Genomic DNA, 12,917 nt, shown 5'->3' with positions numbered 1-12,917 from the left:
TCGAAATTTTTTTAGGAAATTGGTTTAGACTATTTCAAAGGTTTAGATAATTGTGTAGTTATTTTTAATGCCATTTTTCTTAAACGCAGCTTTGCCAGAAATGAGAAAATTTAACGTCTATTTAAGAATAGTGTGAACACCTTAGGATATAAATTATATGTAAGATATGAAATATGAAAGAAATATACTAACTTTGATTTGGAAATAGTTCTTTTTATTCCCCATTTTAATTTGGCTAATTCCCTATTTTGTCTTAATACGACTCATTTTTTAGAATATATGAAACTAAAGCGCGTCATCTCAGAAGTAATCCTCTTAATGGCATCTTATGTAAGAGTAGCAATATGTATATTTTTGTCCAATCAACAGATCAAAATTACAACGAAGAACCAACTCTATGTTTCTCTCTTCTGCTAAAATGTGGACTTACATTTTCACTTTCCTTCTGCTCTATCAGCCCGTGTTATTCACCTTGCTGTCTTGTCTATTGTCTAAAGACGTGAATAGCGATACAAAGTTATGGGGTGCATATCGCACCTCTAATATGTGTGACTGAAAGTATGTATCTCAAGAATATCCAGGAATAAATTGTGCTTTGTCTATAACCAGGTCAGCAAGTTGTTTCTTTTTCGTTATGCATCTTTGACGCTACCAGCTCTTGTAAAATTAATACAAGGATTCATTCTAATATAGCCAGTAAAGAATCGCAAGTTATATACGGAATTTATTGCACACAATATATATAGATAGATAGATAGAGAAATTGACTCAAAAGTCTGTGTACAACTTTAAGTTAAGTAAACTCGATGTACATAAAGAAACAATATTCATACAGGAACATATATTTGGAGACCTATCATAAGTTGCTATAGGGTGCTGCTTGCTACAGTCATTTTAGGCCACTCGAGATAGACGTCATTTGAATCGTTTATTTTGCATAAGTAGGATATATCGCTATATTATTGCAGAAATAGATGAGATCTATTTTACGTGCGGATAAGGTTGATATCCACTTAAGAATTAAAGAAAATAAATCACGGTACCATTATTTGGTAAATGGTTACTCGTTAAATGCGTGCCCAATCATCAGACGTTTGTAGCAGAAATTGTGTGAAAGTGGAGGATATGAGAAACATAGGCAGGATTATAACCTATAAGGTAATCTGTAAACACTCGCAGGGAAAGACGTGCAGGTCATTTTAATGCAATTCCACAGGTAAGCAAAGGAGTTACTGTTATCATATGCTTTACGAAGTACCCCAATTAGTAACTTTTTCATTCTGACGAAAATTTTCAGTTTTACAAAATAAGATGAAAGAGAAAGTATGATTCTTCTTTCACCGTAACGTATGACCAACTACGTTATACAGTACAGATTTAAGGTAGTTTTTGAAAAATAATTTGATTGCTTGCGATGAATTATGCGGTAGAAAAATTATGCCGGCCTTTGTAGTCAAGCTTAATATCTTACTTAAAGTCTTCTTAATAAGCCAGAGTGCAATAAATTTCGATGTTGGATATTGGAGCAATTGTGGATACCATGATGCAGGAAGATGAGATATTAATTAGATGGTTAACATCCTCTATCTGCCCTGCATATTTTTAACACCACATTTCTCACATCGGGACGCATCAGCACTTAACCCATCTTTATACAACTTCAAATATTACCGCTCATTTTTCACGATATAAAGATGAAATTCTGCCATCTTTTTATGCTATTTATATGATATTATAGATAGAAATATAGAAATAATAGACTAATAAAATTCTATTATTTTGCATTTTAAATGACTCAGAGTATGGTTTGATTTTCAGATTGAAAATCTAAATCTGTTTTCCACATCAATTAATGGTTATTGCTTCTTCCCCTTAAATCATTTCGATTTACGAAGTTTTTTTTTTTTTTCCAGAAAAACGCTAAAGCGGGGAAAACTTACATTTCGAGCGAAATTCTTCTGGCAGTTTAGCGTGTCAGTTAGGATATTGCAAGAAGGGTGAGGCAAACACATGTTGTATTTTGCAAGAACGTTCAACACAACCGAAATTAAAAATCCTTATCCCTATTAAAATTTCTTATCGTATAAAGCTTCTTTTTCGAGTATGTGGTCATATGATAATTCTGAGCCATATACCGTCATGCTGTTGGCATAAACCACCAATGACTGGATGGATATAGCTCGAGAGTGCTTGTTTGGGATAAATTTTCTTTCGTTACCACTTGATTGGCTGACTTATGAGAAATTCCTATAGCATTTCGTGCGACGATTCTTACATGCTATCCTTACAGTAGTTTATGCTGTATATTTTTATCAAGAACTTGGACACCAAAATAATTCAGCTTTTGAGAGCGTCCGAAATGTCAGAGTATCCGAACATAACATTTCCGGCACGACGGATTTTGTCGGAGGAACTCGTAATTTATTTTTCATGACCAGTCGGTACATTCCTCTTTGATTTCTTTCTCTGATATTATGAGAATTTTGTTAAATCTAATGCTGAGCACGTCAGAAGAGACTGGATGTGTCCGTTATGAGTCTGATATTGTTGCACTTGTTCATCGATCTTCTGAGATTTGCATTTCTGGTGGTGAAAACAACTTTCAGTTCCTCAACGACTACAAAGCCAACATAATTTCATATAGCTAACATATGGGTAATAATCATGATGAAATATCAAATTTTTCATAATTCATTAGCTTGTAGCAACTCTATTTAACATTTACGAACAATTTTGTGTAAAGTACGATGTAGAAACATGTATGCGTTTACGGTTTCTATAGACAAAGCAAACAATATTTAGAATTTACGTATGTTATTCGAATTTTCTGTTATTAATTTCGAAACACTGAGCTTGCTTGCCAATGAATGGTAGCCAAGCACTATGACAATGCACCGGTAGCGCCCACTTTTCTTAAATTTTAAGAAAACTTGCAAAGAACCCATTTTCAAGATAAATGAATTCATGATATGAAGAAGATGTGTTTTAGTTAGCAAGCATTTTAACATTTTCTATCACTTCAGAGTTAAACCAATAGAGTTTAACGATTGCGTTTGACATGAATGAATTCAGCTTCGTTACTAACATTAATTTTGTTTAAAGATATTTCTTTTTGCGAAACATTTAACTGCTATTTACATATGTATGCCTAGCAAAAGATTTTAATATGAATTTTAGCCTGATTATGTTATTCTAAACTTCTAACTAAAAATTGATTCACGTGTTTTATTTTAAAGTTCTAACTAAACACCAATTTACAGCTGATGAAATGTATTGCTTTTTAAATTGCAGATTAAATTTCAGTAGCTAAGGTATATATTTAAAGGTATTTTTTATTAGTAAAGTACTTATTTCAGTAGCTAAGCTATATATTATTAGGTATATATATATGTACACAATTTAAAGCAAAAAAAAAAAAAAAGTCTCTCTTTATAGGAAATTTAATAATTTTATGGAAATTTTAGACAGTTTAAAATGAAATTGGAATAAAAAGTTTATTGATACACAATTTAAAATTGTATGAAATCTTTGACGCGCATCATTTTCCTAACTATCCATCATTATTATAATTGAATAATATGAGAAAGGGCATTCTTTTACTAGACTAAAAATTAAGTTTATTTCTCTTTACTATTTCAAGTTAAATTTACAGAAAATGTTTCAATTGTTTAACTTTGTCATCACATATTTCCATTCACTTACCTAGAATCGGATTGCCTCGTTTTGGATATCCTCCAAAGGCAAATACGTGAGAGTGGTCAGATGTGACGACCATCAAAGTATCATCCGATCGCGTGATCTCCAGAGCTGCTATGACTGCTTCTTCGAATGCCAGAGTGTCAACTAGTGCTCTATGAGCGTTGTTGAAATGATGCGAATGATCTATTCGTCCACCTGCAATTAGATAGCATACAAAAGTATAATTGTTTCTGCTTTTCATGGAAGCTGAAAACTGAAGATCAAGTTTATTTATGCAAAATGAATAAAATAATATTATTAAGTGAATTAGATCTTTCCTATCGTACTCTAAAGTTTATCTTATGACTGACATTGATGAAATAATTGTATTTTGACGCACTGAGTTAATCCTTAAGTTGAAGTTCTAAATATGTTTGCTTTTATTGATATTAATTTTAACTTTTAAAAATTTTGTTTCTTGAATTTGACTGAGAGATTAAAATATCCTTTTGTCTCAAATAATCAGATTGAAAATATAAAATATTAAAGTTAAACTTTATTCCAATTTATTGAAGAAACACCGTGTTTTTACATTTTAAAATACTACATATATTAGATTATTTTTAACAAACATAGCACTCAATGATCGTAATTCTTATTCAAAATGTTTTTAATTGCATTTTAACAGGTTTTAATTACGTAGTTAAAATTAAATTGCGTTGCACAAAATGAGTTTCTTGAAAGCAAGACACATTCCAAAAAAGGAGCTATTTTCATGAAAATCACTGTCAAATTGTAAAAAAGAAATGAGGATATTAAAAAAAAATCTGCAGTAAATTCTAAACGAAAGTTTACATTTTATGACAAAATGTATTAAAAATTTCACTATTAATATTTCTAGTATTCAAAATAAGATTTCATAAACTGGAAGTTATGCTTATTCATGAAGCATTTACCTACTTATCTTCTCAATTTCTAGCATGTTTTGAATTTATTTATTTTATTTTATTAGTCATATTATTCATTTTCGGAAATATTCATGAAATATTAGAATGCACTTAAGTTATAACATTAGTTATACATAAAGCACTTAAGTTATACATAAAAAATAAATTTCAACTCTAGATTAAAAATTATAGATTCGTATAGTTGCCTTCATTAATTTAAGACAAAAAAAATTTTAAAATAAATATAAAAATTATTTCATGAAAAATATATTCAAAAATAGAGTATTATTATTCAAAATTGTATGCGCAAATAGTGAGCTATTTTCATTTATTCTAAAAACTAGCCGTATCTAAAGGGAAAAACCATGCGTTTTTCTAAAGAAAGGAGCACATACATACAATATTGCTGCAGTTTTATATAGAACTATTCGTGTAGTCTCGTTTAAAGGTTACTGGAAAATGCACATTTTTGTGTCTCCATCAATATATTAAAAGTATAAAATATGAAAGACAATCACTAACAAAATTTTGATAATAGACCATTAAATGTTTGATCCAAAACATAAATACAACCCTCTTTCGCATCTACACTGACACCTGCAGTATTCTTCATTGCAAAAATTCTTGCCCAAATGCTATCCAGAACTCAAGTAAAGAATTTTGGTGCTATAAATACTTCAGTTACGTTCTGCTCATCCTCTCAGCACGGCGTGGAGAGTAGCCTTGAGATTATATTCCCTTCTAAAGGATCACCTGTCACTATATCGTAAAAGGCAAATTTACACCTCAGTCATCCGGGAAATTCTTACATACGCATCGCCTACTTTAGCAAGCGCCATGAAAAGTGACATCAATATTCCTTACAAAAAATTCAAAACAAGATTTAATCAGTGGAGCTATATGCCACGTTAGAAACAAAAATCTCCATGCTGACCTGAAAGTGGAACTGATTTCTGCTTTTCTGCACAGAATAAATGTTAAATTTTATGATAAAGTTACGCAGAACATGTTCGCTGGTTTTGCAGATATTTTCATTTACGAAATACTTGAAGAAGACAGGAATAATAGGCCATTTGCAACTTTTATCTTAGGCAGCGCAAACACGCAGGGACAAGATCAACATATGTAATCTTCGTATTAATTTTATTGCAAAATTTGGACTTAAAAACTTTGAGTAGCTCAGCAAGTGTCACAGAACTGCCGCCTCACCCCTGATAGGACAATACTAGTCTTCTGTCATCGCATCCTCACCCGCAAGTGAGATTTCAGAGACAAAGCGTCTCAATGTTTTCTAATTTTTACTGTATTTTATCTTAATGTACACATCTTTATGTTGGATTAATTTGATGAGCTCTTATGTCTGAGGCCCCTCATGGTATTCCGTGATAAGCTCTGGTAAGAGCGGAATTAATTCCAGCTGTAAACCAGAATATGTAACCAAAGTATCTGCGTTGTGTAAAGTGTAATTACGTATACAAAATTATGCGGCACGTTTAGCATTCAAATGTTGTACCAAGAAAGAAAAAAATCTGTTTCTAAAGAACTATTCCTGTTCAAAGGTAAAACTGATGTTTTATGTTTTAACCATCAAGCCAGTTGCGATTTTCTGTCCAGTCATCATCTACGCAGAAGTTTTCTCATTATCTGCTAGCTCCATCCTCAGCACGATTGCTACGCAATTGGTTTCATCTTCCGCTTTCAAATCCTGACGACTTTAAGACTTGACGATTTGTTTGGTTGTGAATAATCTGGAGGATAGTTTAGGGAAGGCACCAATTCACCTTTCAACCATGGCCAAGAAAACTGCTGAGTGGATGATGAATGGAGGAAAAATCACAACTGGCAAAACATCATTTGCATTTTTAATAGGAACAATTCTTTAGATGAAACCTTTTTCTTACTTGTTACAAAACTAGAATTGCTAAAAGTGCCCCATAATTTTGTACATGCCGATACATTTTACACACCAAAGAAAATAGAACTTAGGGAAGAGATGTGATTTAGCAGGACGAAAGAGGACGCGCAGAATGTAGCTGTAGTATTTATAGCTTGGAAATTCTTGATATAAATTCTGGATAGCGATTGGGCAAGAGATTTTGCAATGAGATATACTGCAGGCTTCAAAGCAGGCTTCAAAGCGGTTGTATTTATATTTAAAATCAGAAATTTAAAAGTCTATTACCAAATTTTATTATTGATTGTCATTCATATTTTATATTTTACACACACGCAAACATATACATATGGATGGGGAGACTGATTTCGGAGTCACTTCATACACGTGTATAGTTTCAGTATATGACGTTCGCAGTTACATGCACGTTATTTTAAAAGAAAGAAACATATTTTGCTTGCTTACAAAATTTGATTGTTTTTCCTTTTGCAATGGAAAAGTATCATCCACTTATGGATGCTCGGAAAGAAATATAAGATTACATTCCGAGTTCAATAAATTGTTTGACTATTTTTTTTTTTTTTACAAAAGTTTAAATTAATAAAGCACAACGAATACTTTATTGACAGGAATTTTCCATTTATGAGAACTGTATGAAAGTTAGATATTATTTTTAGATAACTTTTCTTAACTCTAAGAAAAAAATCTGATGTGTACACCACATGACTTCCTTGTATTGGAATATTAAATTATACGCATTTTTTCTTGCATTTAATTTAAACTTATTGGATTGAATTAAATTTACTTCGCCGACAGCGCATAAACCACAATAGAATAAATGCATTCTTTAAAATTCACTCAAGTATTTGTTTACCATAGCGACACTCTGGCGCTAGATTCACTTAACAGTATTAATAATTATATAACAGTTAACTTACATAATAATTACATAAAGGAAACTAAGTTAACTGTTATATAATCCAATAATTATATATAACAGTTAACGTATATATTTCGTTCATATTGTAACTCATAATGCACAAAATTTATATAATTTAAAGAATAGAATTATCTAATCGTTGCCACATGTTCTATTCAAATACTATAATAAAGCTAGAATAATGTATAAAAGAAATTAAGCAAACAAAACAAAAAACAAACAGTTTTTCACAGACAATTGAGTAATTCTCATTTAATTAATCCAGTTCTCACTTCGCAAGAAGGCAAAAATACATAAAAACTCAAAATTTCTATGTTAAAAATTACGAAGTAAATCTCAAACACTTATTTCCTCGAAAAAATTCCAGAAAGAATTAAGCATGACTTAATTGGCAATAATAAATGAATGCGTTATCTTTGTTGTTGCGAAGCTAAGTTTCTCTAGATTGGCAACAAATCCACTAGTGTCCTGTTCCAAATGTAAACATCAATGGCCGTCATTTAAAACAGGCTAAGCGACAATTATCTAATCGTTGCCAAATGTTCTATTCAAATACTATAATAAAGCTAGAATGACGTATAAAAGAAATTAAGAAAACAAAACAAAAAAGAAACAGTTTTTCACAGACGATTGAATATTTCTCATTTAATTAATGCAGTTCTCACTTCGCAAGAAGGCAAAAATACATAAAAACTCAAAATATCTATATTAAAAATTACGAAATAAATCTCAAACACTTATTTCCTCGAAAAAATTCCAGAAAGAATTAAGCATTATTTAATTGGCAATAATAAATGAATGCGTTATCTTTGTTGTTGCGAAGCTAAGTTTGTCTAGATTGGCAACAAATCCGCTAGTCTCCTGTTCCAAATGTAAACATCAATGGCCGCCATTTAAAACAGGCTAAGCGACAATTAAACAACTTTAAAATTGCTGATAATTCTAAACATATTGCACACAGATTTACTAAAGGCAAAATCCTTAACCGAAGGATAAAAACAACATAATTCAATCATTTTTAAGCAGAAAATGTACAATTTACAAACATATAAGAGTAAAGAAACTGAGATCACTGAGCCGGGTAACAGAGTAGATATATATATAAATATATTTATATACGTTTGGTGCGGCCGATTGCAACCAAAATACGAGGTGCACATCTACATGTTATAGCAGTCCTATATACAAAATTTCAACGTTCTGAGGCTACTCGTTTTTGAGTTATGCGAGATACGTACGTACGCACGAACGTACGCACGTGCGTACATACGTTCGTACAGACGCCACGAAAAATTCTCTTCAGAATTAATTTTAAAGCAGTTTTATAATTTTTTTGAAGGAAAAGAGTATTTTATTCTGTCCTTACGTACAGATATCACGCAACAACATCGTTAAATTGTATTCGAAAGCGGTCAAAATGGATATTTTCGTTGAAATATGCTGCCTGAAACTTTTCGCGATTACAATACTTCCTTTTTACTTCGTACAAGGAAGTAAAAATACTACCAATTTTTAGGTAAATGCAGTTTCCAGGTAAATTTCCGATGCTGTACGTCACGGTGAAAAGTTTCCGCACATAGGAGCAAATTGTGTACTGGCAGTACGGCCAGTGTAGTACACTCTTAGACAAAAATAAAATAAAATAAAATAAAATAAAATAAAAAAACGACGCACCAAGAAGGAGTTATCCGAATGGGACGAAAATCGGTAGAAGTGATTGTTAGCAATTTCCACAGTTTACTGCCAGATGGCATCATGCTATTAAAAGATATTCAAAGCATTTGTAATAAAAAAATCTGATGTGTACACCACATGACTTCCTTGTACGGAATATTAAATTATACGCATTTTTTCTTGCATTTTATATAAACTTATTAGATTGAATTAAACCTACTTTGCCGACAGCGCATAAACCACAATAGAATAAATGCATTCTTTAAAATTCACTTTGTTTACCATAGCGACACTCGGGCACTAGGTTTACTTAAGAGTATTATATTCCATTCATATTATAACTCAGAATGCACAAAATGTATATCATTTAAAGAATTATCTAATCGTTGCCACATGTTCTATTCCAATACTATAATAAAGCTAGAACTATGTATAAAAGAAATTAAGCAAATAAAACAAAAAAGAAGCAGTTTTCACAGACGATTGAGTATTTCTCATTTAATTAATTCAGTTCTTACTTCGCGAGAAGGCAAAAATACATAAAAACTCAAAATATCTATATTAAAAATGATTTAATTGGCAATAATAAATGAATGCGTTAGCTTTGTTGTTGCGAAGCTAAGTTTCTCTAGATTGACAACAAATCCACTAGTCTCCTGTTTCAAGTGTAAATATCAATGCCCGCCATTGAAAACAGGCTTAGCGGCAATTAAACAACTTTAAAATTGCTGATAATTCTAAAAATATTGCACACAGATTTACTAAAGGCATAAAATCCTTAACCGGAAGATAAAAACAATATAATTCAATCATTTTTAAAGAAAAAAATGTACAATTTACAAACATATAAGAGTAAAGAAACTGAGATCACTGAGCCGGGTAATAGAGTGGATATATATATATAAATATATTTATATACGTTTGGTGCGGCCGATTGCAACCAAAATACGAAGTGCACATCTACATGTTATAGCAGTCCTATATACAAAATTTCAACGTTCTGAGGCTACTCGTTTTTGAGTTATGCGAGATATGTACGCACGTACGTACATACGTTCGTACAGACGCCACGAAAAATTCTCTTCAGAAGAATCATTTTAAAGAATCTTTAGAGAATCTGAAGAGCAAGCTAATGAGTACGTATTTGTTAAGAATTTATTATTAAAGCGCTGTAAGTCCAGAAAAAATTCGCCAGAAATTTGTTAATCATATTAGGGATTCAAAAAATACATGGACAGATTTCGTTTTCGAAATTCGTAACTATTTTAACGAATGGTTAGCAGAATTAAAAATAAAGGATTTCGATTCTTTAACAGAATTAATTAGAACAGATCAATTCAAAAGACGGGTTCCGAATTCTATGAGGGAGCATTTTATTGGTTCATGGCCTAAATATGTAAACACGAATGAACTAGCTGGAAAATTAGATGACTACGAAAACGTTCGATCAGGACTAAAAATAAACAATGAAAGTAAATGTAGTTCCAAGTTATGGTCTCGGGATGATTCTAAAATCACTCCGAGAATAGTTAATGTTAGTAACTTTAAGAGATTCCAAAACAGAGATACGACGAGAAGCTACAAATATTGCGAAGATCGTTCGCCTATGCATAAATATAATGAAGAACAAAAACTATTTACTTCTTCTCGTAATGATCAGGGAGGATCCCAAATGTTTTTCATGTAATCGTTTTGGTCATATTTCAAAAGATTGTCCCTATCCCTGCAAAATTTGTGGATTAAAAGGACATTCAAGGAAATATTGCCCTAAGAATAAAAAAGAAGCTACATTAAACGTTCACGGTCTTGATGACTCATCCGTAGCAGCTGATATGTACTCGAGGAATGTTTTAATTAACAATTCTCGTATTGTGTCTTCAATGATTGGCACGGGGGAGCGTCGTCATGTCTACTTAAAGAATCGGCTGCGAAAGGCCTGGGAATAAATATTTCATCTTGCAGAAAGGAACTATTTGGTTCCGGAAATCAAAACTGTCCGATAAAAAGTCTTGGTGCGGCATCTGTGGAGTTAAAAAGTGATGACGTAGTGGCGAAAGATATTCCAGTATTAATTGTGCCAGATTCGGCTCAGCCAGTTGACTTATTAGTTGGACGAACGTTCTTATATTTGCCACATATTGCATATGCTAGGGTTGGTGATGCCTTGCATATCGGCTATGCAAAATATTATCCATTTACTGGGTTGGATTGCACTGAAGAAAATTCGTGTGTTAAACTACAAGCGGATGAAACAAAGAAAATAATAAGTAATACCATAAATTTTGTAAAGGTATGAACTGAAAAGCAAGTATTCCATCTTGCGACAAACTACGAAGTTGATTATGCTAACCAAAATTATGTTCGAATCAAATGTAACAAAAACAAAGATTTACATCTCTGCAATAGTGATAAGACGTACGATTCGAATGCGAAATATGATGATCATTTTTATGCTAGAAACAAAGCTGATTGTTCAAAACCCTTGTATAGAAAAATACCAACTATAAACCAAAAGCGATTTCTAAACTGAAATGACCAAGTTAAAAGTGATGTGTCTTATATTCCTGGGAGAAATTTTGTAAAAAGAAAAGGCTACCGTTTGTATTGGATGTGTAAAAATGATTTAGATATGAAAGAATACGAAAAACGAGGTTTAAACTCTATCGATGGAAGAAAATTACCAGAAGGGAAATCTGAGGAATTTGCAAGTGAAAGAAGAATTATGCAGCAAGAAGATTTTGTGTATTCAGCCCAAACGAGGAGTGAAGATAAGTCCCTGCAAATTTCATCTTATTCGGAAACCACGCATCGAGAAATAGAACATCCAATGCCAAGGAGAAGTCATGTTACTCAAGCTGAGAGTAAAAAAAGAGTACTGAAAATTTTTTCCTCATTAATGCTGAAAGAAGTAAAAGAGCGGATGGCAAATAAGATGAAGAAGTACTACTATAAGAAGATGAAAAAAGAGTGTGTTAGACTGTATGCAACAACAGCCCACGTGAGTCAGCTGAAGTCTTGGCATGCCAATAACATAGATGATTTGGATGAAGAGGAATCAGGTAACTCGGATATTAACTCGTGAAGCTACAGGTAATGTAAACTTTTATTTTTTTTTTGTCTCGAACCTACAAAGAACTTTACTCGAAAAACTTCATTAAGAACGTTTTTTAGAACTTTTGTTATAGAACTTTTTACTCATTCTAGAACTTTAAATTATGATTATACTGTGCACAAAATGTGGATTCTTGTGGTAATCAATGTTTGCTAAAAAAAAAGGGGGCGACAATTGAGGACAATTGTTTAGTCAGGATGCCCGAATATTAGCAATTTCCACAGTATACCGCCAGATGGCATCATGATATTAAAAGATATTTAAAGCATTTGTAATAAAAAATAACGAGAGATAAGGAATGTAACCACGGCGACAGATGATATTAAATACTCATAAAAGAGCAGTAGAATAAAGTATTTTGATGATGTTGGTTGTGAATTTATGTCCTGTTAAATAATAACGCAAAATCAAAAAGATACGCATAGTGGATGTAAGAGAAAACTCCTGGCGCCAAGATGATGTACTACATGTACAGAAAAACAAATGATTACAGTTTGAGAAGAAGTGGATGATTTATTGAAGTGATAGAGCTTTACAAAGTGAAAATTCAGTAATGCATTTGTCCACTTCTGTCCTTTATGCAAGCAGTTATTTGGCTTGGCAAAGATTGATAGAGGTTGCGGATGTCCTCCTGAGGGATACCCAAATTCTGTCCAACTGGCGCGTTAGAAC

At 32.1% G+C, this 12,917-nt stretch overlaps 1 protein-coding gene across 1 annotated transcript in view; it reads right to left on the bottom strand.

Annotated features, from left to right (window-relative positions):
- Nucleotides 1-12,917, bottom strand: part of LOC118189736 (alkaline phosphatase-like) — an 818,836-nt gene that overhangs the window by 117,998 nt on the left and 687,921 nt on the right. The window contains exon 7 of the mRNA XM_085815963.1: nt 3,703-3,894. Within this exon, the coding sequence (XP_085672089.1) occupies nt 3,703-3,894 (192 nt within the window). The remainder of the gene's footprint in view (nt 1-3,702; nt 3,895-12,917) is intronic.

The sequence above is a fragment of the Stegodyphus dumicola genome, chromosome 4, assembly GCF_044657685.1.
Source record: "Stegodyphus dumicola isolate Sdum_Otavi_A_Nest chromosome 4, ASM4465768v1".
NCBI lineage: Eukaryota > Metazoa > Arthropoda > Arachnida > Araneae > Eresidae > Stegodyphus > Stegodyphus dumicola.
This window is presented reverse-complemented; position numbering and strand designations above follow the sequence as displayed.